The 25,094-nt window shown below is 38.3% G+C and overlaps 2 protein-coding genes across 4 annotated transcripts in view; one reads left to right on the top strand and one right to left on the bottom strand.

Moving 5' to 3' along the window:
* LOC127648845 (multiple myeloma tumor-associated protein 2 homolog) overlaps nucleotides 1-3,115 on the bottom strand; it is a 9,536-nt gene extending 6,421 nt beyond the window's left edge. The window contains exons 1-5 of the mRNA XM_052133627.1: nucleotides 2,995-3,115; nucleotides 2,663-2,873; nucleotides 1,408-1,558; nucleotides 1,282-1,327; nucleotides 1,107-1,186 (exon numbers count right to left, since the gene is read on the bottom strand). Of these exons, the coding sequence (XP_051989587.1) occupies nucleotides 1,107-1,186; nucleotides 1,282-1,327; nucleotides 1,408-1,558; nucleotides 2,663-2,759 (374 nt within the window). The 5' untranslated portion in view covers nucleotides 2,760-2,873; nucleotides 2,995-3,115. The remainder of the gene's footprint in view (nucleotides 1-1,106; nucleotides 1,187-1,281; nucleotides 1,328-1,407; nucleotides 1,559-2,662; nucleotides 2,874-2,994) is intronic.
* On the top strand, nucleotides 2,082-25,094 carry LOC127648846 (guanylate kinase-like). Of its 3 annotated transcripts, none has more exons than XM_052133631.1 (8): nucleotides 2,082-2,213; nucleotides 12,091-12,204; nucleotides 12,330-12,371; nucleotides 14,007-14,103; nucleotides 14,336-14,474; nucleotides 14,601-14,685; nucleotides 22,780-22,865; nucleotides 23,002-25,094. In XM_052133631.1, the coding sequence occupies exons 1-8, from the start codon at nucleotides 2,192-2,194 to the stop codon at nucleotides 23,041-23,043; spliced, it is 627 nt and encodes a 208-aa protein (XP_051989591.1). In that variant the 5' UTR covers nucleotides 2,082-2,191; the 3' UTR covers nucleotides 23,044-25,094. The 3 variants fall into 3 exon arrangements, with proteins under 3 accessions (XP_051989591.1, XP_051989590.1, XP_051989589.1); XM_052133630.1 differs by lacking the exon at nucleotides 2,082-2,213 and adding an exon at nucleotides 3,127-3,293; XM_052133629.1 differs by lacking the exon at nucleotides 2,082-2,213 and adding an exon at nucleotides 10,913-11,041.

Below are 25,094 nucleotides of genomic sequence, written 5' to 3'. Positions count from 1 at the left end.
GAGTACATCAAATGGAAGTAGAAACAAATCAGTGAGTCTACCAGCTGAACCAGAACATAATTACAATGTTTAGAGAATTGTTGGGACACCGGGACACACCTCTTCAAAACGGGATGTCTGGTCACTCCATTTAAACACAACAAGAAAACAATCCCTCATGCAACATTTAATGCCATGACCTTATGAAGTAAAGACTTATTCCGATTTAAGGACTGGACTGTCCGTGTCAGTGCCTGATTTCAATAAATTCTGCCAGTGCCACAGTGTGTGATAAAACAATGGCAAAATTCGATAAACTGTAAAACTATATGCGCAAAACAATGAGTTTATGAAAATCATAATTAATGATAATAATATGTTGACATTTATTGATAGCCAGTATTATAAAGCAGCATAACCTAGTATTTGTGTACAGCTAAAATAGCTGGAAGTTGCTTATACCGGAAGTGGTCTACATTCAAGGCTGATAATGGCAGCGCCCTAGTTTCACTGAAAAATAAGGTGGATAGAGTGTCCAAGGGACCCCAAATTTGATATGGGGGCTATTCATACCCAGATATCACTTAAACACAACAAGTAAGCAACATTTAATACCATGACCTTATGAATTTAAGACTTGTTGCTGCGAATTAAGACCTTTATTTGTGAAAGTGCAATTTAAGACTTTTTTCAGACCTGCAGTAACCCTGATATTTCCAGAAACCCAGACAGCTCAAAAAGTGGGCAGGCACTGTTGCGCTCTATTTCAGATCAGTCTGAAGGTCTGTACCAAGTATGGTGGATGTTGCTTGAAAGCTCTAGGAGGAGATAGTGTAAGAAATTGTGGTCTCTGATGAGGGGTTTAAAAAAACCATACATAACCAACTTTGTAAAATAACAGTATGTTGGCTTTGTCAAACCAATACAAGGAAAGCAATACCTCACAGATCAGGGATGCATTTCCTAAAAGCATTGTAAGCTTAAGTTGGCCGTAGAGGCCATTGGCACCAATGGTTTCTATGATCTAATTAGGATTATGATGCTTTTGGGAAACGCAGCCCAGCGCTGTTTCCTATCCTGAAATAGAACAGTGACTTTATTTAAAACTTTCAGCATCACAGTTTTACCTGGAACTTCCAAGGCCAGAGATCCTGTCCACATCCCGCTCCTCTCCTTCCCCTTCTCTCCTGCACACATCTGCAAGATCCTGCCAAAAATGACAGCAAGGGAAACATATTTCATAATAACCCAAATCCCAAATTGTTAATAAATGCAATTGTTGGGATGTTAACAAATGCAAACCTCTTTGGTAAGCCCGGTAGGTTGCCGTTTGATTGTTTTATGGCCCCTAAAAACAGACGAAAACAGATTTTTGAGCATTTATTCTCATCATATTCCACACTTCACTTATCTGTCAATCATGCTTACAGCGCTGCCATCATGGCCTCATGTTCTGCCTCCCGCACAGCTGCCATCTCCTGTTCTTTAGTCAGCAATGCATCACCTTTTTTATCTTTGGCATACCATGTCAAATCCTTCCCTTTCTGCCAGCGGCCAACTGGTGCCATGACGGAATTCCCTAAAAAATATCACAAAACCTTGGTGAATCTCATCAAACCTGTCAAAAACATATTGAGGAGAAATAAGAAAGTATATTTTGCTCAAAGAAAATGAGCCCAGTTGCAAGGACCATTAAATATTTTGCAAGTCGACCAGTTATGTTGATTTATATTTAATTTATAGTTCCTTACATTTGTAAAAAAAAATTATTAAAAAACATAGCTAAAATTTAGCACCAATCCAAAATGATGGTACTGATCTTTCGACTTCGACAGAAAAGATGTTTGAGCGACGTTGTAGATAAATGAAAAGGTCAATAAGATGTCCTGCCAATAAAAATAAACTTAGGTCAAATGCGTAAATATTAAGAATCCTAGTATGGAGAAGGATTTCTCATTCTCGTTGGCCCACTATTTGCCGCTTGACGGCGTCGTAACGTTCTAATAAATTAATATAAATGAGCTACGCATGCGCTTTCCATGCAACATCCACATGACCTCATTAATAATTAAACGCAAAGCCTTTGTCATAGTAGCGTTCGTAAATTGCCGAGTACGAATCTCGTGCGACTAGATACTTTAACTGCAAAGTTCAACACGTCTACACTTACAAAAGTCACAACTGTACACAAGAATACACAAAAGACGATTAAATGAGAGATTATACCAAGAAAGGTAAGATTATCTCTATTTACATGATAAATATGAAGGACGTTCTTTAGAAACTGACGTCTAATGCAATGTGAACTTTAAGGACAAGGCTAACTGACGTGGACACGAAAAACATGCTGGCATCATAGATTAGCTATATATTTGACTGAATGCATTTAAAAAAATCCAAAAATTCATTATAATTATGATTCTAATATCCAAATAAACTTACTTTCTAAACAGGTTATCTTTGTATGATTGCAAAGTGTTACATTAGGAATCCGCTACACGAGCTCTGATATGCTATTAATAACATTCGTTGATGCAATATACAATAACATTCAAGTATACAAGGTGCATATCAATGTTTAGTTAAATGTAATCCTGGTTTTGCGAAATTCACTGGTAGATTCCATCGTTTCATTGTTTATACAGCTGCTAGCAAGAGCTACAACAGCTAACTGGATACTCACCTAAGTAATTTTCTCTGTGTTTGTCCACTTTCACATCATCCCAGTTGAACTGGTCCTGACCCCCTCTCACCCCTCCTGATCTTGATGAGCCAAACATGACTCTTGCGCTTTTTAGACACGTTATCAGTGTCTTGAATGCGTTCAGACGCTTTTACACGCGTGCAGTACAAGAATCAGGCCTCAGTTGACTGCAACATCCGGGAACTGCTAGCTGTCAACACAAAGTTGGTGGATGATTTTTGGAAATAAATATAGCGTGCGCAGCATTTAAACAGCTGCATAAAATATATAAAAGTCATATTTCGTATGACACGACCAGAAAAAAAAATCACCTTTTCTAAATATGAGTGCTGTATTTCCGTAGAAGAATACCTGATCACATAATCATCTGCGTTTTCAGGTCTGTCGCCGCTTCAGGAAGGGCGGGAAATACGGATGTTCTACAGATCTATGAAAAGCGCGCCCTGTTACGCTAGATGACGTCGCTGAGGCGCAGTAATGGCGCTCATGCGAAAATCAGTCACCTGAGTGAGAGAGGGAGAGTTCAGGAGGAGGGAGAGCTTTTCTCCCCATTTTAAATCACACTTTTCCCATCCGATGTATTTGAGGTTTATTTCCCGTCTTTTTTCAGGTGAGTTTAGTTGAGCTATCGATATCCACTAGGCCGCAGATGTCGTCAGTTGCATTCATCCAAATCATCTTTATTCAGTAGAAAAGGGGTGGTGGTTGCATGATTCATTCACAGCTGATTTTCACGTTTGTTCTCATGGAAAGTGAAGCTGCTGTTTTTGCTTTAAATTAAATCAGGTACATGCAATACATAGTAGTAGATGTGTAATGCATGTGTAATAAATGGGTAATGCATGCCAGTTTTAGTGCAGTATCTATCGATCAATTGGTCGATTGTTGTTGTTTTTTTCTGTTGTAACGTCCGATTTAGTTTATGATTTTCTATTATAGTGCAAGTTATATGTGTTTTCGCATTACATTTGAATTTATATACTTAAAAATACTTTTAAAATTCATGCATTTCAATTTCATATCGAATACCATCAAATTGTATTGAGTGGTTTTTAATGTAATATAATTAAAACAATTTTTTAAATTTAGTTAAACATTGCACAATTCAATTTGATATAATTTTGATATGGAATTATAATGCAGACATAAATTTTTATTTTTTTTTTTAAATAGGCTAAAATAATTTTCTTGGGAATGCACAAAATGCCCCTGAAATTAAATAAGGGTGTGGCGGTGAACTACATACAAAGTTAACAGAACTTTCAGATTTTGATTTTATAAAACCCATGCATGTAAATTGCTCTTAGCTTGAAATATTGAGTAAGCTAACTCGTACATTTTAATGGCACTTAACTTGAACTCTTTGTCTGATTTTAAAATAACTATGTAAGCTCAACTTAAATACTCCAAGTAGAAGGAAACTAGCTAGTTAGAACTAACTAGTACAGTGAATGCACTTGTAAAAACTGGCTGTTTCCAATGTGCGTTTTTTGGTGTTCTTACTCGTTCTATGTCATCATCCACTGCCGAAGTTCGATTCTAATCCTCAAGAATGCAGGAAATTACCCAGATGTGTCTTTGAAATTGAGGTTGCATCGTATGGTGACTTGTGGGTAGGGCTGGGTATCGTTCCAAAAATTTGATATCGATACCTTGACTTCAATACCGGTTCCTAAACAAACTTTTACCAATTTTATGAAATCTGTTTTAACAAGATTACAAACATTACACATTACCTCAAAAAAAACTTTGGTTTTATTTTTTCAGTTTGTTTACTTTTTTTTTTTACAAACTCATAGACTCATCTCCTGAGCCTTCTGGTCTCCTCATGCCAGGGTCGGCAGGGGCTGTAACATTAATGTGGAGGGAAAAAAACAAAAAACAAGAAAGATAAACTGTTAATTCAGCCAACCCTAAGGATCAGCACGGTTTAACAAGATAACTAGTTTAATGTGAGTTAAACTTGATCAGTTACTGTCAACCTTAAAGCGTTTTTATCATTGATTTAGCTAGCTATCTATAGCCATACATCCAAACAATATCTAACGTTACGTAGGTACCAGTTTATAGGACTATGTCACTGCGCACAGAAACATTAATTTAAACATGTACACAAGCATGTACATCTACAAGTTAGATGATTTTGTTTGTTGGTTTGTTTGCTAAATGTTAACATTCCCTGTCGGAGTCATAGTGCCGCTGCATTCATCAGTAGTTTTGGTCGAAGTCGAAGATGCAGCAACTTTCTGCTCTTAAGTTTATTCCGTTCTCTGTCAAGTGCTTCATCGGGTTTGTCGTGTTGCCGGTCTTGGCAGCAATTATCTTGTCACAAATATTGCATTGTGCGCAGTTATCATCGAGCCTGGTGAAATGTAGCCACACTTTTGATCTTTTCCACATCTTTTACATCTAGGGGGGTTGAGACGCATACACACTACAGCCTCTTGTATGAGCCGTGTCTCTGGGCGTAACCGGCGTAAACTAGTGTTTTTCCTTGATGCCTAACCACAGCCAATCACCAGCACTTTTAGATTTGGGCGACCGTTGGCGCTAGATGTGGCCGTGTCCAGCGACGTGACAAAGTTGAGAAAAGTTCAACTTTGGAGCGACTAACGGAAGCGACAGCCAATAGGAGAGACGACGGGAGAGCTCACGTGATCCTTTCTCTCTCTCTCTCTCTCTCTCTCTCTCTCTCAGCTCCTGCAGTAACGGAAAGATGGATGAAAGGCTAATTCTTGCTGTTAGAAATTTTCCAGTGCTCTATATGTCTCTTCCCATGTACAAGGACATTTTTAAGAAAAATACTGCGTGGAAAGGTGTATCTGAGATCGCGGGGATTTTATGGACCCAGACAGACCGGCGTTTGCATTTTCACCGCAGATAAACAGCCGCTATGGCAAACAGAACACCTGGTTTCTCATTCATCTTTGATATAAAGCACTTTATGTACTGATTCCATTTATATTTAATCTTTTCCCTCCAAAATGTTTGTTTTTAGTGGCAAGAAAAGAGATTCGCTGTCAACAGCAATGGAGTGGCATCCGTGAATGTCATTTATAAACGTTACTAGGCAACCAGTAGTGGGAACACCCACTAGCGACTTCACCGCCAGCCACTGGCGACCTGCAGCGATAAAGTCGCTGGCAGTGTGTACGCACCTTTAGGTATCAATTTGGTACCGAACGGCAATACATTTTTTGATAGTCCATTGTTTAGAGGCAATTCGGTCGGTGCCTAAAATGTATCGAACTCGATACCCAGCCCTACTTGTGGGCAAGAACTCGGTATTGCGGTGGCAGACGAAGTACATTTATTTTTTTGTTTTTTCCCTCAAGATTTTTACGCTTTTAAGCTCGTGAAAGTTTGACACAGCTCGTGAGAGTTGCTATACTCCGTCGACATTTGTTGGGGAGCATAATTTTAATACAGTAATAAACATGGAGAAAACAAGAGTTTACAGACTTTATTATTTTAACTTGTCACTAGTCCTGCACAACCTCACTGGTGTGATGATATTAATGCTGACACTGGTGTGGTAATGCCAGTAAATCTCTCACTGGATTCAAATGTGCTGTGATGGTTAATTGTGCAACATGAAGATCTCAAAGCTCACAATAGATTTGTTCTACGTACTCCTGTTCTTCCGAGATCATTCTTCCAAGGATGCTTGGCAAGACTGGTCTTCATCAGAACACAAGTCTGTTCCAGTGCAGTCTTAGAATTGAGAAACACCCACTATGCTAAGATTAGCATAGCATTTGCTCAACAACTAAAGAAATACCATGTAGAACCATCTTAAATTGTACCTGTCCTCAATTTATAAGATCACGTAACCCTATAATGGTAACCCTCAAAAACTTTAACATAACAGCAACTCATCTAAATAGCACAATAAAAGAATGTTCAATACAAGTTGAGCTCCATCAACAGCATTTGTGGCATAATATTGATTACCACAAAAATGTCATTTGACTCGTTCCTCCTCTAAAGCAAAACACTTACTTTGGAAGTGAATGGGGCCAATTTTTGAACATTAAAATACTCAAAAATATAACCACAACATGTAAACAATATGCATGTAAACATGATTTTAGTATGATAAAATCACTTACTAACCTTTTCTAAGATATAGCCAATTTTACAACTTCATTACTATGATGATGTAATGTCAACAACCCCTAAAATGACTGTAAAAATGACAATTTAAACAACTTTACAGCTCAAATAACACGTTTTAACAGAAGAATTAATGTAAATGCTTTTATAAAATTATAAGCTTCACATTTCTGCCTTTTTAAACCCTCCAAATATTTACCACATTCACTTTCATTGTAAGCGCCTCACTGTAACCTCCATTTTTTTATTTATTTATTTTTTTAAAGAGGAGGAACTCATTTTTGTGGTTATCAGTATTATGCCACAAATGCTGTTGGTTGAGTTTAACTTGTACTGAACCCAGATTATTCCTTTGAACACATACAAGTCTCCCTGACTCCCTCTTTTCATTCATCTTGCACAAAGCCACATTATATAACATGTAATTTTACCATTAACTCTGTTAATGGTAAAATTGTGCCATGCAAAGCATGCTGGGAAATAGAAATCCCCTGCCCAGTTGCAGTCAAATTAAAGTTCCTATAAATTTAAAGAGAAGTTAATTAAACTCAAAACAATAAAACAAGTCAGGTTTCTTAAGGTGTACATTTCGTGAACTCAAAAGAAAGAGACATTTCTAAATATGAATCAAGGTTCATTTAATTGAACTAATTTATATGATTTCATTTTGCCGTGGCGTGGACTTGAGTTGTGTGCAAAACCTGATGATCCATGTTATCCAGAATGATTTGAGAAAGTTCACTTTCAAAACAGCATTTTTGAGTGCTTCAGCGGAAGCAAGGAAGTCTGACCTTTTCTACAAATGAGTTAACATGATCAGAATCACAAATTAGCTTACATTAGATTAGTGACCTAGAATCATTTCTTTGTTTTAACATTTTCAAAATCCTTAAACTTTATTTACAGGTTTATCAAAATCTACAGACTTTCAATGTGGTCTCAGAGTTTTGAATCTCCACTCTATGTCCTCTATTAGTTGTTGCATTAAACATTAAACCCTGTAAAGCTAATAAGGAATCTAGCTACCTTTTAAAAGTGTGGATTTTCAAGCACCAGCTAAGATTGATCACATGATGGGGGAATTGCTGTTTGACTTTCAGTAAAATGATGGTGCAGATTTCACGTGGAGTTCATTTATTTAAAAGTAGGAGTTCAACTGGTTTCATTTCAGGAAGCGGTTGCCTGTAGCATTAGCCAATGCAATGGAAATGTTGTTGTGCAGGACACTAATTTTGAGCTGTAGATAACTGCAGACAGTTGCATATTGATAAGCAAGAGAAAAGCCTTTTCTGGGAAACCTTCTCTCTCAGTATACGATGGCATGTTTTCATGTCCATTGTAAGACTTGTTTTTTTTTTTTTTTTTTTTTTTTTCCCCAGGCCATATGCGTGCTTGGATGTCATTAAAGATGTTGTTTTGAATTATAATGTTGTCTGACATCCTCTTAAAATCTAATGAATTATGCAATGACATAGATGTATCCTGTTTGTTTTCATGTCTTGATTGTTTAATTGTAACACCACAAGAAGACTCCATAGAGACCCAATATAGTGTAAAGACAAACGTTGGCAAAACTGGTTTGAAACGTCAAAGGCAGTGAGGGTTGTGGCTGGTGATTTTGACAGGGAAAACAAGTTTTCCAACCCCTGTTACCTTCAATAGCCTTCTGTCACTCTCTGCTGTGTCTGCTCGGAGACGTCGCTTTAGAGCTCAATGCTATTTTCAAATCAAACATTCCATTTAAAGATATTTTAGGATATTTGCTTTGTTTTCATTGGATATCCTGCATTATTATGTAGTTTAATGCGAATGCTCAATACAGATATCTTACAAATGCTCTTATCAATATCTGACCATTTCCATTCAATTTCACATGGTGTTTCACTAGACGGGTGATTTTCAATCGCATTTCGTGTTGGGATTATCTGTAAATTGGTCAGGCAGGACATGTTATGCCAATGTTGTGCAGTGCTTTCTTTGTGCAGCTGTACAGTACCGTGTTTTTGATTAGACATATCCAGACAGCCATGTCTTGGCATTGGACCATTCGACTACTGATATGTCATCTGTTTAACCAGGGGCATTCCACATCTGACAGTGTCAAGTGCACATCATAGATTATCTTTATTTGAATGTTGTCTTTTACCTCAAAATGAGATTTCTGTAATAGAATACATTTCTTAAGGCCTTTGGGAATCGGAAATATCAGAAGCCAAGAAATCCTCGCTGCCATTAAAAGTATGGTTATTGGCTCATTACGATGCCAATATATAATAATGATAATTATTATTATTGGTGTGGTTAAATTATTATTATTATTAACTTACACACACACACACATTTTAAATGATCAAAATATGTTGGTTGGGTGACTAAACTACACATGTTATTACATAGCTCTCTGAAATTCTTGATTCTGGTCGCTCATCCTGAAACTCCGGCTTCTTTCATGTCTCACGCTCTCTCCTTTCATACAAACACAACTGGTTTCATCGTGTGTCTCTGTTAAAGTTAGTATTGAAAATTAAATCGGAGGACTTGGTATTTGTATTGGATGGTTGTTTTGTAGACTGTAATGGATTATAAAATAATTAAAGAACCGATCAAATTTTAAAACATTCATCTCAAATCCCTATTTCATGTCCCCATAATTATTTGAAAAGCCGTGTATTAGTGGTATGAATGTACACCACTTAAATGTCTCATGTATTCATTACTGTCTTGTTTTCTTGTTCGTTTGTCTTGGCTCACAGCGATGCACTTGCTAGGAACTTTTTCTTAGCGGAAGCTTGCGTTTTTTACAAGTGAGAAGAAATTATTTCAACCCAATTAAATATTGTGTTGCACTATTGACTTTTCCTCACACGTTTCCAAAACTCATGCTCTGAGCTAAAAGTTAACTTGCCTTGCATGCACTATAATGTGATGGATGGTTGTCACTAAGATGACTCGCCAGACTGGACACGTTGCCCCGTTTAGCAGCGACTTTCCTCTGGCAAGCTCTGCAGACAGAGTTACCATCTTCTACTAATTTTCCCTCAGCATTCTTATAAAATCCAAAATATGACTACACTTCTGATAGAGCTGAGCGACATGGCAAAAAATATTATCACGATATTCTTTTTCATATCATGATCTTCAATCATGTTTGCACATTGCAAATTTTTTTTAATCCTAAATGGTCTAAATAGTCTTTAAAAAACTTTGTTGGGGGCCCAAACACAGCCAATGCAGTAGTATTGTTCCACTGACGCAGGAGAAATCCTTGATTAGAAGCTTGATTAGAAATGATGGAAGGGATGACTTGACCTGATGGCACGACTTGACTTCACATGTCGGTTTGACTTGGTGTGGTGGCTTGATTTGGTGTGATGGTTTGGCTTGGTGTATTGGCTTGGCGGCATGACCTGGGAGCTGGACAGGCTCAGGGAACTAGATGGACTCATAGACAGAATGGCTGAGCGACGTTTGTGGAGAGCAAGGCTGTGAGAAGAAGAACGTTAAGGATTGACACCTGTGGGAAATTATATCTAACAGCTGTTTGTTTGCAGTGAGAGCTAAGAAGGATAAAAGGGCAGTCCAGACCACCGAAGGGGAGAGAGAGCGACACAATTGAACTGTGTGCGTGTTGAATGTTCGACTGAAAAGCCAGTAGTGCATGTTTAAAACTGACAAATAATTGTTTATCCGGCTCCCGCTTCCTCCTTAAACAAGAGAGCTTGTAAACTGTCACAATTTTGCCTTATTTACACTAGCTTAGCTTAGTTAAGAATTTTGTTTATCATTTGTGGGCCTACTTGTGGTTTGAATAATAATGACATTAATAAAGTAAATGTAGTATATAGTTAAATTGCTCTTTTGTCCCCAATTTAGTGCTAGAATTAGCCTAATACTTGAACGATGCCACTTTGAGTTGTGTTTGAAATGATTGAGTGAATATTCAGTCAATTATTCTATCGTGGAAAATATCCTAATTTACAAACATTGCTACTCACAACACAAGTGTTGTGTTATTGAAAGCAGGTGTGTCTCTTAGTGCTGAATTGCTATTTCTGTTTGATTGCCATGGCAGTGTCTTGTGAAAAGAGGGCTTGGCTGTTGGACGGTTTGGCTTCCAGCAAATTGATCAGAGCAGATTATCAAAATGTACACACACCCTCGTGTTCAGATCATACAGAGTGCGGTGCATGTTTATTTGTTTCATTGGTGCACTCCGAAGTGACGAGATAATACTTGAGCAAGGTAAGTAAGCTATACAGAGTGCTTTTTGGAGTGTAATAGATTTTTAAATTATATTTAAATATGTAAATATATGTAGCTATTTCCTACAAAACTAAAATACCTTTTTCGAGTTTTTTTTTTTTTCACAATTTTTTTCACAATTTTTTTATTTTTGTATGGAAGAGACATGATAAATGTCTGAATTGTAAGTATAAGTGTAAGCTAATAGACCTGCTGCCGTCTAGTTTGACATTATAATAATCAAACAACCATAACAAGTAAACAAGGAAACACTCACTGCCCTTGACTGGGTAACTTTAGTAGCTTTAAAAAGTATTAATGTATTATAATCATACAGTGAAGACCAGTAGTAGGTTTATGTTGCATTTCATTCTGAATGTTTCCTTGAATACTTGAAACTACTGTTAAAAACAAAATCACTGAATTTTCTTAATTTGTGTTTTTGTCCTATTATTTTTAATCTATTTCTATTCATTGCTGTTTTTTAATTATTATTTTATTACTGACTGTCTGTACTAGTCTTGAATAATTACTTAAGAAAAAAATTTGCGACTACTGAAATTTTGGTATCATGTATAGCCTTTATTGTACATGGTAGATCTTTCTGCAATAACATGATGAAAAAGTAGATCTCATTCCATAGAAGTGTGAGCATCCCTGCTGTTAATGTTAAAAAGACAATAAAACAAGCTGCCCTCCCTGTAGTTATGCCACTGGTACGTTTGCTGCTGTCTGAGTGTGGTGGTTTTATATGTTGTCATGCAAAAATGCATACACTAGTTATTTTAGTTCCTGAGCAAGTGCGGACTGAAGTACAGGTTGTGTTCTCACTTAAGCAAATCATGCCACAGTTCCATTGCAACTGAAATTGGACCACCTCCTACAGGTAGTCCCGTGTCCGGTATCAAAGTCTGCTCCCCCTTTTTGAATAACAGCTTTCATATTACCAATTTTTCATACAAACAGTACTTTGGTTTGGACTAAACTGACAGCGTGAAAGGCCACCCAAGTAATCCAACAAACTCTGTCTTTGTCTCTGTTGTGACTAGCGATGGCTGGACCGAGGCCGGTGGTCATTAGTGGACCCTCTGGGGCTGGGAAAAGCACACTGCTCAAAAAACTGCTCAAGGAGTTTGATGGTGTATTTGGCTTCAGTGTTTCCCGTAAGTCTGATAATGAATCTGTAAATTCCAATTTCATGATACCAAGAAAAATAGAAAAAAATCATCATCAGTTGCCAAATTTCTAAATAACTGTTCATCTGACCCAGAATTGTTCTCGTTACCAGATACGACACGAAGCCCCCGTCCAGGAGAGGAGAATGGTAGAGGTAAGACTGTGATTGAATAGAAGTGAACATGACTTTTCTAATTATATTTTCTTCATTGTCCTGATAAGACACAACCCAGTAAGCACAAAAAAAAACTTTCACTACATTGCAGTTAGGTTACTAGTTTTATCACAGAATAATAAAAAATTGTTGTAGAAACCAAACCTGAATGTAATAAAATATTGTAACAAACACATAATGTGCAGTTTATCTACCTTAAGTAGCCTCCAAACATCATTATTGCATTTTGTAGATTTATGTAAATTGCAAAATTTTTAAAACTTTTGTTGTGGTTAAAAAAAAAAAAATCATGTTTTGTCAATGTGAAAACTGCCCTTTGTGTTGTTTGTTTTATTTTTGAGAGCTTAGCTTGGTGGCATAAAGTTAGAAATTACACCAACAAAATTTATGAGTGTACTATATTTTATATTTATCATGCTGTACAACTACTAGATCTATTCTCCACAGTTATGTTTTATATAAAATGTAACAAACTTTATTAGATAAACAACCAGCTAGTGCAGGGCAATGAGACAAAAAAAAACAGAATAATGTTTTTTGTGTCCCAAAGTGGCCGCTGCGTCCATGCGCGCCGCCATCTTCCTGAACTTGTACTTCATATGCACATGGATTAGCACAGCAGAAGAAGACTTTGTCCATAAAAAGGTGGTTAGCAGTTTAATGGAGCTCTGCATTTAGTAGTATTATACACATTGATGGCCCATAAATGTACATAAATGAATTGCTCATAAATGTGTCGACTGTAATCTACTGCATTATAAAAAATTGTGTTGTTTTTAACTGATAACAATGACAAAATAATATTTTACTCAAACTCTGATCTCAGATTGTGACTATGTTCACATTAATCTGGATACATTTAAAAACTGCGTTTTTGTTTTCAGAACGCTCTCCATCCAAAATGCCGTTTTCAATTGTTTTCCAAAAATTGCTCGTCCACACTGAAACGTATGATGCAATTTTCCTTGTGTTCCATCACCAGAGTAAACTTCCCGTTGCCTTTAAAGGAATGCAATGTGTAGGTTTTACAAAGTGAATATCAGGCACAACATCACCTCTACAACTGCCATATTGATTGCATTGGGTTGAATGGCTAACATGACTGCATCGCATACATGAAATACATCATTTTCGCTGTCCACACTATTTTACAAGTTAAGTTTTGAGTTTTCAAATTAAAACGTATTAGTGTGGATGTGGGCTTATGTTTTAATCTTTTTTATTTATTTATTTATTTTATCCTAAATTTGGAATTCCTTATGTCCTCGTGGTGGTGCAGTGACTCAATCCGGGTGCCGGAGGACGAATCTCCATGTCTGAGACCGTCAATCCGCACATTTGATCACGTGGCTTGTTGAGCTCGTTAACGCGCAGACATCGCATGTGGAGGCTTCACGCTATTCTCCCCGGCATCCACGCACAACTCATCACACGCCCTACCGAGAGCGAGAACCACATTATAGCGACCACAGGGAGGTTAGCCCATGTGACTCTATCCTCCCTAGCAACCGGGCCATTTTGGTTGCTTAAGAGACCTGGCTGGAGTCACTCAGCACACCCTGGATTCAAACTCATGACTCCAGGGTTGGTAGTCATTTTATTTTTATTTTTCAGATTACCATTACGTGACCAAGGAAGATATGCAAGCAGCCATAGCAAATGGGGAATTCATTGAAAATGCTGAATTTTCTGGGAACATATATGGAACGAGGTATAATCCACCTTGCAAAATGATTTATGTTTGTATATGAAGGAACAGCAATGACTGCAAAGTACATCTTTCAACCATCAATATAATTTATCTTTGTTTTATTATTGAATGTCCTGTTGAATGTTACTGGGGTTTTTAAAGGATTGTTCAAACAAAAATTAAAATTCTGACATCATTTACTCATTCAAAACCCATTAGTTACAAACTAACATAATCTTTGTCTCTTTCACAGTAAAGCAGCTGTACAGGCCGTACAGGCCAAGAATTTGATTTGTATTTTGGACATTGACATGCAGGGCGTGCAGAACATCAAGAGAACAGATCTTAACCCAATCTATGTGTCCATTCAGCCTCCATCAATGGACATCCTGGTAGGAAGTACTCTGAAATTTGTGAAAATGTCCTCTTTCTCAGGTGTTGATTCTGGGGTTTTGTGTTTTATTTCTTTCTATAATTAAACTTTAATCAACCTCGTGTTTTTGTTTTTTTTTCTCCAGGAAAAAAGATTAAGAGACAGAAAAACTGAGTCTGATGAGAGTCTACAAAAGCGTTTACATGCAGCAAAAGTTGACATGGAAATAAGTAAGTGTTATTACACTAGTGTTCCCTTTGTCATTGAAATCCTGAAAATATAAGGAAATTGTAAAATTGTGATTTCCAGTGGAAAAATCTTGTCACATTTCTATAGTGAATATAAAATACTTTGAAGTATTTTATAAGCTAGAAATAGCTTTTTTTCTCATTTATATATAATATTTTTTTAATACTTTAACAGTACAGTAAACACAAACAACTAGACAAGTCATAGAAATTCACTGGTCATAAAGTTTGGGAACCCTACACTGAAAAATGGGAAAACGCAGGTAGTCTGATTTAGAGGTCAACCGACACTTGAATTGGGTTAAGAATTGTCCAACGCATTATTAAAACCTGAAAGGATAGTGATGAACTGTCAGCTTCACGGAAGAAATGTGGTTGGGGAAAAAAAATCTTGAATGATTGTGATCGGAGATCACTAAAACGCTTCGAAGTCACATCGTAAAAATCGACAGTAGAACTCAACAGCTATGTTTAATAGTGAAAGTAAGAGCATTTCCACATGCAACAAGAACTTACAGGATTGAGCCTAAACGACTGTCTAATCAGAAAAAAACAACTTCAATTTGCTAGGGAGCATAAAGATTGGACTGTGGAGCAATGGAAAAAGGTAATGTGGTCTGATGAGTCCAGATTTACTCTATTTCAAAGCGATGGGCATGTCAGGGTAAGAAGGGAAGCGCATGAAGCGATGCACCCGTCATGCATAGTCCCCACTGTACAAGCATCTGGAGGCAGTGTTATGATCTGGGGTTGCTTCAGTTGGTCAGGTCTAGGTTCAGCAACATTATCCGCGATAAAATCATCTGACTACCTGAATGTACTGAATGACCAGGTTATGCCATCAATGGATTTTTTCTTCCCTGATGGCACGGGCATATTCCAGGATGACAATGCCAAGATTCATCAGACTCAAATTGTGAAAGAATGGTTCAGGGAGCATGAGCCAATTCATTTTTACAAATGATTTGGCCACTACAGAATCCTGACCTTAACCCTATTGAAAGTCTTCTTTGGGATGTGCTGGAGAAGACTTTACGGAGAAGTTTGACTCTCCCATCATCAATACAAGATCTCGGCCAAAAATAAATGCAACTCTGGACGGAAGTAAATAGTTGTGACGTTGCATAAGGTTGTCGAAACAATGCCACGATGAATGTGCACCGTAATCAAAGCTAAACGTGGTCCAACAAAATATTAGAGTAAGCGACTTATTTTTTGGTCAGGCAGTGTATAAACAAGCCTGAAATACACCGGGGACTTGGCTCAGTTACAAAGCACTAGACAGTCAGGTCCATAAATATTGGGACATCGACACAATTCTGATCTTTTTGGCTCTATACACCACCACAATGGATTTGAAATGAAACGAACAAGATGTGCTTTAACTGCAGACTTTCAGCTTTAATTTGAGGGTATTTACATCCAAATCAGTTGAACGGTGTAGGAATTACAACAGTTTGTATATGTGCCTCACACTTTTTAAGAGACCAAAAGTAATTGGACAATTGGCTGCTCAGCTGTTCCATGGCCAGGTGTGTGTTATTCCCTCATTATCCCATTTACAAGGAGCAGATAAAAGGTCCAGAGTTAATTTTAAGTGTGCTATTTGCATTTGGAATCTGTTGCTGTCAACTCTCAATATGAGATCCAAAGAGCTGTCACTGTCAGTGAAGCAAGCCATTATTAGGCTGAAAAATCAAAACAAACCCATCAGAGAGATAGCAAAAACATTAGGTGTGGCCAAATCAACTGTTTGGAACATTCTTAAAAAGAAAGAACACACCGGTGAGCTCAGCAACACCAAAAGACCCGGAAGACCACGGAAAACAACTGTGGTGGATGACCAAAGAATTATTTCCCTGGTGAAGAAAACACCCTTCACAACAGTTGGCCAGATCAAGAACACTCTCCAGGAGGTAGGTGTATGTGTGTCAAAGTCAACAATCAAGAGAAGACTTCACCAGAGTGAAAACAGAGGGTTCACCACAAGATGTAAATCATTGGTGAGCCTCAAAAACAGGAAGGCCAGATTAGAGTTTGCCAAACAACATCTAAAAAAGCCTTCACAGTTCTGGAACAACATCCTATGGACAGATGAGACAAAGATCAACTTGTACCAGAGTGATGGGAAGAGAAGAGTATGGAGAAGGAAAGGAACTGCTCATGATCCAAAGCATACCACCTCATCAGTGAAGCATGGTGGTGGTAGTGTCATGGCATGTATGGCTGCCAATGGAACTGGTTCTCTTGTATTTATTGATGATGTGACTGCTGACAAAAGCAGCAGGATGAATTCTGAAGTGTTTCGGGCAATATTATCTGCTCATATTCACCCAAATGCTTCAGAACTCATTGGATGGCGCTTCACAGTACAGATGGACAATGACCCGAAGCATACTGCGAAAGCAACCAAAGAGGTTTTTAAGGGAAAGAAGTGGAATGTTATGCAATGGCCACGTCAAACACCTGACCTGAATCCGATTGAGCATGAATTTCATTTGCTGAAGACAAAACTGAAGGGAAAATGCCCCAAGAACAAGCAGAAACTGAAGATAGTTGCAGTAGAGGCCTGGCAGAGCATCACCAGGGATGAAACCCAGTGTCTGGTGATGTCTATGCGTTCCAGACTTCAGGCTGTAATTGACTGCAAAGGATTTGCAACCAAGTATTAAAAAGTGAAAGTTTGATATATGATTGTTAATCTGTCCCATTACTTTTGGTCCCTTAAAATGTGTGAGGCACATATACAAACTGTTGTAATTCCTACACCGTTCACCTGATTTGGATGTAAATACCCTCAAATTAAAGCTGAAAGTCTGCAGTTAAAGCACATCTTGTTCATTTCATTTCAAATCCATTGTGGTGGTGTATAGAGCCAAAAAGATTAGAATTGTGTCGATGTCCCAATATTTATGGACCTGACTGTATGTTAGTAATTAGGAGTGGTGGTGGTGTAGTGGCTAAAGCACAGTACTGTTAACTAGCAAGGTTAATCAGCAAGGTCACTGGTTCGAACCCCACGGCCACCACCATTGTGTCCTTGAGCAAGGCACTTAACTCCAGGTTGCTCTGGGGGGATTGTCCCTGTAATAATTGCACTGTAAGTCGCTTTGGATAAAAGCGTCTGCCAAATGCATAAATGTAAATGTATTTACCAAATATAACCGATATTTCCATAAAGCGACTATCGGCACTGATTAATCGGTAAAACCGATATAACGGTCTACCTCTAGTCTGATTTACTAAATCATATTATTTGTGATCTACACAACACAAAAGTGTTTCTCTGCTAAACTTGGATTGTTTGCTTTCGATTAATGTAATTCTCTAAAATGTGCACTCTACTAGATTGGTCTGGGAATTTGTAGTTCCCAGTTTGCTTTGCATGGGATTTGCACCACGAGCAAGATGAGAAAAGCAGGAGACTTCATATTGTTTAATGTTGTTATTTTGGGATTTACAACCACTTTTGGGTTAACATTATGGTGAAGAGTGGAGCTTTTGCTTGGGATGAGTTTGTTGTATGTTGCTTTACTACATAAAGGAATTAAGGAGCAGTTACTATCTAGCATTGATCATGCTAATATACTCTATTTCTATAGTTTAAATTTAGCTAACTAGCATAACCTTGTAAATGTGTAAAACTGAAGAAATGAATCATGTTAGGGCACATAAATCACTTCAAGGCTACTGAATTGGTTAATTTAATAATAACGTTATTCCATTATGTTGAAATTACATGAGCAAATATTTTTTTTGGCAAACAATTAATGAACTAAACCAAGAGGAAAAAAATATGTCGATGCAACTTCATTGATTCATGTGGAACTGATGTACATGATTAAATCACGTACAACCCCAATTCCCCAAAACTGTCTGCCAGAAGGCAACAGTTCAAAAAGGTCGTGGGCAGGGTGAGTGGTCTCCAGAGTGATTTTACCAGCCTTTTTCCTCACTCTGGAAGTGTATAGTTCTTGAAGGGGGGGCAGGGGGCAACCAATAATCCTCTCAGCAGACCGAACTGTCCTTTGTAGTCTTCTGATGTCTGATTTCGTAGCTGCACCAAACCAGACAGTTATTGAAGTGCAGAGGACAGACTCAATGACTGCTGAGTAGAACTGTTTCAGCAGCACTGGTGGCAGGTTGAACTTCCTCAGCTGGCTGAAGGAAGTACAACCTCTGCTGGGCCTTTTTCACAATGGAGTCGATGTGTATCTCCCACTTCAGGTCCTGTGAGATGGTAGTGCCCAGGAACCTGAATGACTCCACTGCTGCCACAGTGCTGTTTAGAATGGTGAGGGGGGACAATGATGGGGTGTTCCTCCTAAAGTCCACAATCATCTCCACTGTTTTGAGCGTGTTCAGCTCCAGGTTGTTTTGACTGCACCAGAAAGCCAGCCGTTCAACCTCCTTTCTATATGCAGACTCATCATCATCTCGGATAAGGCCGATGACAGTGGTGTCGTCTGCAAACTTCAGGAGCTTGACAGAGGGGTCCTTGGTGGTGCAGTCATTGGTGTAAAGGGAGAAGAGTAGTGAGGAGAGCACACATCCCTGGGGGGCACCAGTGCTGATGGTACAGGTGGTGGAAGGTCAATTTTCCCTGCCTCACAAGCTGCTGCCTGTCCATCAGAAAGCTGGTAATCCACTGACAGGTAGAGGTGGGAACAGGGAGTTGGTTTAACTTAGTCCAGAGTATATCTGGTATGATTGTGTTGAAAGCCGAGCTGAACTCCACAAAAAGGATCCTTACGTATGTCCCCGGTCTGTCCAGATGTTGCAGGATGTGATGCAAACCCATGTTGACTGCATCATCCACAGACCTGTTTGCTCGATAAGCAAATTGAAGGGGGTCCAGAAAGGGTCCAGTGATGTCCTTCAGGTGGGCCAACACCAGTCTCTCAAATGACTTCATGACCACAGATGTCAGGGCGACAGGTCTGTAGTCATTAAGTCCTGTGATTTTGGGTTTCTTAGGGACGGGGATAATAACGGAACATTTGAAGCAGCATGGGACTTCACACTGCTCCAGTGATCTATTGAAGATCTGAGTGAAGATGGGGGCCAGTTGGTTAGCACAGGAACGAAGGCACGCTGGTGAGATGCCATCTGGACCTGGAGCCTTCCTTGACCTTTGCTTCCGAAAGACACCGCACACATCGTCCTCACAGATCTTGAGTGCAGGTAGTGTAGCAGGAGGGGGTAGGAGGGGGGTTGCAGGAGGTGTTAATGGTTGTGTGAAATGAAGGTCCGAGTGCATGTGGGGTGTGAAATTGGGCCTTTCAAATCTGCAATAAAACGCATTCAGGTCGTCAGCCAGTCGTTGGTCCTCCACAGGGTTGGGGGTAGGAGTCCTGTAATTAGTAAGTTGTTTCAGGCCACTCCACACTGATGCAGGGTCATTAGCTGAAAACTTGTTTTTCAGCTTCTCAGAGTAGCTTCTTTTAGCCCCTCTAATTTCCCTATTCAGTGTGTTCCTGGCCTGATTATACAAGACTCTATCCCCACCCCTGTAAGCCTCCTCTTTGGCATGACGAAGCTGTCTGAGTTTTCCTGTGAACCATGGTTTATCATTGTTGAATGATAAAAATGTCCTAGTAGGGATGCACATATACTCACAGAAACTGATGTATGATGTAACAGTATCTGTGAGCTCGTCCAGGTCTGTAGCTGCAGCTTCAAAAACACTCCAATCAGTGCAGTCAAAGCAGGCTTGTAGTTCAAGCTCTGCTTCATTAGTTCATCTCCTTACAGTCCTTACAACTGGCTTTGTTGATTTTAATTTCTGCCTGTAGGACGGGAGAAGATGAACCAGACAGTGATCAGAGAGTCCCAAAGCTGCACGTGGGACAGAGCGATATGCATCCTTTAATGTTGTATAGCAGTGATCCAATATATTCCTGTCTCTGGTGGGGCATGTAATGTGCTGTCTGTATTTGGGCAGTTCGCATGTGAGATTTGTTTTGTTAAAGTCCCCAAGAATAATAATAACTGAGTCCGGGTATTGTTGTTCTGTGTCTGTGATTTGATCAGCCAGCTGTTGCAGCGCTAAGTTCCCAGACGCGTTTGGAGGAATGTAAACACTCACCAAAATAAACGAAGAAAACTCCCGCGGCGAGTAGAACGGCTTACAGTTAATAAAGAGCGCTTCCAGATTTGGGCAGCACATCCTCTTTAATGTTGTTACATCTGTACACCAACTTTCGTTGATGTAAAAGCATGTTCCACCGCCTCCCGTTTTCCCCGTTAACTCCGCGATGTGATCCGCTCTGAACAGCTGGAAGCCCGGCAGATGTAATGCGCTGTCCGGAATGGCTTCACTCAGCCAGGTTTCTGTGAAGCACAGTGCAGCAGAGTTTGAAAAGTCCTTATTATTATGTGTGAGGAGATGTAGTTCGTCAGTTTTGTTGGGAAGAGAGCGGAGATTCGCGAGATGACTGCTCGGCAGTGCTGTTCGAACGCCGCGCTGATGGAGTTTAACCAGCGTGCCAGCTCGTCTCCCTCGCCTGCGTCTCGTAGCGCGTCTAAACAACACAGCAGCGCCTCAAACTAAAATGTCCAGAAAAACGTCTGAATATTCAAAAACCGGGAAAAGATTATCTGGTATGTGCTGCCGAATGTTCAGCAGTTCGTCCATGGTAAAACTGACTGGTAAAAGATTGCTAAACACAGGACATACAAACAAAAACAACAAAAGAATTGGAGAGCTCCACACCGAGGCAGCCATCTGCGGCGCCATCATATGATATACAGTAGGGAGTCTCCAAAAACAGCCTAGTCCTTCAAGAGCAAAGATCATTTGAGACTTTTCAATTTGCCAACAGATGCTTCAGCAAATAATCCAACACTTTGAGAACAATGTTCCCCAAAGACAAATAGGAAAGATTTCATCATTTTACGCTCTACAGTGCACAAAATAGTTAAGATTCAAGGAATCTGGTCAAATCTCAGTGCATAAAGGGCAAGAAGAAAATCACTTCTGAATGTGTGTGATTATCTAATCACACCGACATCACTGTCTTAAAAAACATAATTAATTTGTAATGGATATCATGAACATGGGCTTAGGATAACTTTAGTAAACCTTTGTTAGTCAACACCATTCACCGCTGCATCCACAGATGCAAGTTAAGACTTTACTATGTAAAGCAGAAGCCATACATCAACACTGTCCAGAAGTGCTGCCGACTTCTCTGTACTCAGTCTCATCTTAGATGGAAAGTAGAACAATGAAACTGTTTTTTGGTCTGAAGAGTCCACGTTTATTTTTATTTTTTTGAAAAACAGCCCAAAGATGAAAAGGGCCACCCAAGCTGTTATCAGCATCAGGTCCAAAAGCCAGTGTCTGTATGAGCCAGGGGTGTGTCAGTGCCCATGGAATGGGTAACTCGCACATCTGTGTGAACACCATGAATGCAGACAGATATGTATATATTTTGGAGCAGCATATACTGCCATCCAGCACTGTCTTTTCCAGGGACATTCCTGCATTTTCCAGCAGGACAACTTCAAACCGCACACTGCCCGGATTTCAAGAGCATGGCTGTGTGAGCAGAGAGTGTGGGTGCTAGATTGGCCTGCTTGCAGTCCTGACCATCTCCAATTGAGAATTTGTGGTGCATTATGAAGCACACCATGTGACAACAAAGACCCCGTACTAATGTGTAGCTAAAGACCTGCATAATGGATGATTGGGAGACAATTTCACTTTCTAAACTTAACAAACTTGTGTCTTCAGAGCCCAAATGCTTAATAAGTGGTATTAGAAGAAATGGGGATGTTTCACAGTGGTAAACACTCGACTGTCCCAACTTTTTTGGAGCTTGTTGCAATAATTTGAAATTACTGTCAATTTTTTAAAAAACAATGAAATTCACAAGGTAAATCATCATATAATATGTAGTTGTAGTGCTTTAAATATAGCAAAAGGTGAATATAATTTACAAATCACACTTCTTTTTTTATTAGCATTTTTCATATTTTCAATTGGGGTTGTAAATTCACTTTTACAGTTTTAATGAAGTGCTCCTTGATAATAAGTTGGCACACTTACTAATGGTTATATCCATATTTCAGGCAAAGAGCCGGGTTTATTTGATTTGGTCATCATTAATGATGATCTTGATGTGGCTTACGGCAAATTAAAAGATGCTCTTCTTGAGGTAATTTTTCTGTCTTAATGTTCATCACTTATCAATTTAAGTCATTTCTTTTTTAAGATGACCTCTAATTTTCTCTGTGACATCTTCAAACATTCATTCAGCATTACTTTCTATTTGGTTTCTCTTCCTCAAACAGGAAATCCATAAGGTCAATGATATGCCAACACGGCCTAGATGAAAACCTACATGCTAACCACAGCAACCTCTCCATTCACGCCATTATCATAGATTTCAGATCCGCACATTCCATCCAGGGAAGATTTAATGAACACCAACAGCAGCAGAATGTTAAATGCATTCACTTATTTAAAGGTATAGATTAATGTTAAATTCCATGTTGAATAGAAAATAGCTGAAATTACCATTTATTAGAAGAACATGTGTGCTATTAACAAGAGGTCAAAAACACATGGCTTTATTTAAAACACGTAAGACTTTGTCTTTGAAACAGGTTTGTGTTTTGACATTTTTTTATTGAAGGACGAGACAATGCACAGATCAAATTGCAGACTTGAGTTGTCTATTATTTTGATGAATTTATTTTATACGTTTATCCACGCTGATGATGTTTCTGGTAACCTGTCAAAGTTACTGCTGCATACACATGAATAAGAAGTTTTCTATAGACAATATTTACCAAATTCAAAGCTAACATCTGCACAAATGGATGATGTGTTATACCTGTGCTTATAAAAGGTTGCAAAGGTTGTTATTGTTCTTAACTAATAACTCGTGCTTTATTAATGGTTGTGTCCCTTTTTCTTTGCATAATTATATTGCACATGCATATTACATCCAACTTTGTTCATATTTAAGTGAATTATTGTCCATAATTATAACATGTACCTTGTTTACCAGCTCTGAGAGTTTTAAAAAGGATTCAATGCTAATGCAGGCATTGTTTTTTGTATAGGGCATCTTATAAACACAGCCATAAGTCTTGTAGCACCATAGGAAGTCTTAAGAAACCGTATGTTGAGATGTGTGCTGTTATGTAGATATGGAAAGCTTTTAGTCTCATATGGCCGATGCTGGCTTGTTTTATAGATTTTCAGATGCATCAAGTCTTTCTAATGAGTATAATGTCTGAATTAAATGTGTACTTAAAATAGTTTGGTAACCAAAATATACAACCTGCTAAAAACTGTTTGTATAAAGTGGATCCCACTGGTGCAGGTCACATTTCAGCCCGAAATCAAGTGAAAGGGTGAAGAAATTATATTTGGAAAATTCATTGTCCTAAACAAATAGACTTTATTTTCTTTTAACAAAATATAATTGGGTTTTAGTTTGAATTGGGGTCAAATATGATGCATACATGTTCTTCATTTCTTTATTATTATTAATTTATTTTATTCTTTGTGTCCTTGTGAATCAGTTACACACTTCTGTTTAATACAAAACTACATTTATTAAAATAAAAGTGCCTGATGCTGAAAAACAGACCTAGTTGTAGGTCATAAAAGATCTTTAATTTGTTCAAATAGGCATCAATGATCAAATCACTGTATCTTTTGCCATATATGGCAAAATCACACTGTCCACCTAATATATTAATGTATGGATTGACTTTTAAAATGTGTTTTTGTATCTAGCTAGCATATAAACAGTGGTTGAAGTTGAGCAGGAGTGAGGTTGCCATCTCCCTAAAGTTTTAGTTTCTCTCAAACCTTGAAGTACTGTATACATAACCCATCAGTTGCATTACAATTTCTTCAGGGAGAATAATGATGATGTAATATGTCAATTTTGATGTATAGACAAAAATTAATCATGGGCAAGATTATCAAACTGGAATAAAGGTTTTCATAAAATGGCACAATGGAAGTAAAACCAATTACCTGAAGATAGCTGTTTTTGAATTCCATAATGATCGTGTATGTGTTGTCAATCAAATTCTAATGTAATTATTGCACATTATACAACAAGTGTGCATTTAGTTACAGCTAAAAATGTCTAGTTTTGTGTTTGTAGACTTGAGAGTAAGACTTTTAGGGTTTGTTACTTCTGTAGAAAACTGCAGAACTTTATCTCAGTTTCATCTCATTCCTTTGTGCATCTACAAACAATTCCTAAAGTTGTGTTCGAGAGAAACCTGTCAAACATTTTGTGGTGTTTATGAAATCTGTTTGAGAAATGCATTTTTAAACGGCTTTGCTCTGTTTTACTTTTTTATTCTAAAACTGCTAACATGTACCGTAAGTGTAATAAAACTCCACCATAACATTG

This window comes from Xyrauchen texanus, chromosome 9 (genome assembly GCF_025860055.1).
Source record: "Xyrauchen texanus isolate HMW12.3.18 chromosome 9, RBS_HiC_50CHRs, whole genome shotgun sequence".
NCBI classification, from domain to species: Eukaryota; Metazoa; Chordata; class Actinopteri; order Cypriniformes; family Catostomidae; genus Xyrauchen; species Xyrauchen texanus.
Note: the sequence above shows the minus strand (reverse complement) of the source record. Positions and strands in the feature narration are given on the sequence as shown.

What these genes read in the sequence shown, in the direction of transcription:
- LOC127648846 (XM_052133629.1), top strand. Translation starts at nt 10,987, where the DNA reads ATGTTTATTTGTTTCATTGGTGCACTCCGAAGTGACGAGATAATACTT. An exon ending in ATTTGGCTTCAGTGTTTCCC is followed by an intron (nt 12,205 to 12,329) that starts GTAAGTCTGATA and finishes TCTCGTTACCAG; the next exon opens with ATACGACACGAAGCCCCCGT. An exon ending in AGGAGAGGAGAATGGTAGAG is followed by an intron (nt 12,372 to 14,006) that starts GTAAGACTGTGA and finishes TTTATTTTTCAG; the next exon opens with ATTACCATTACGTGACCAAG.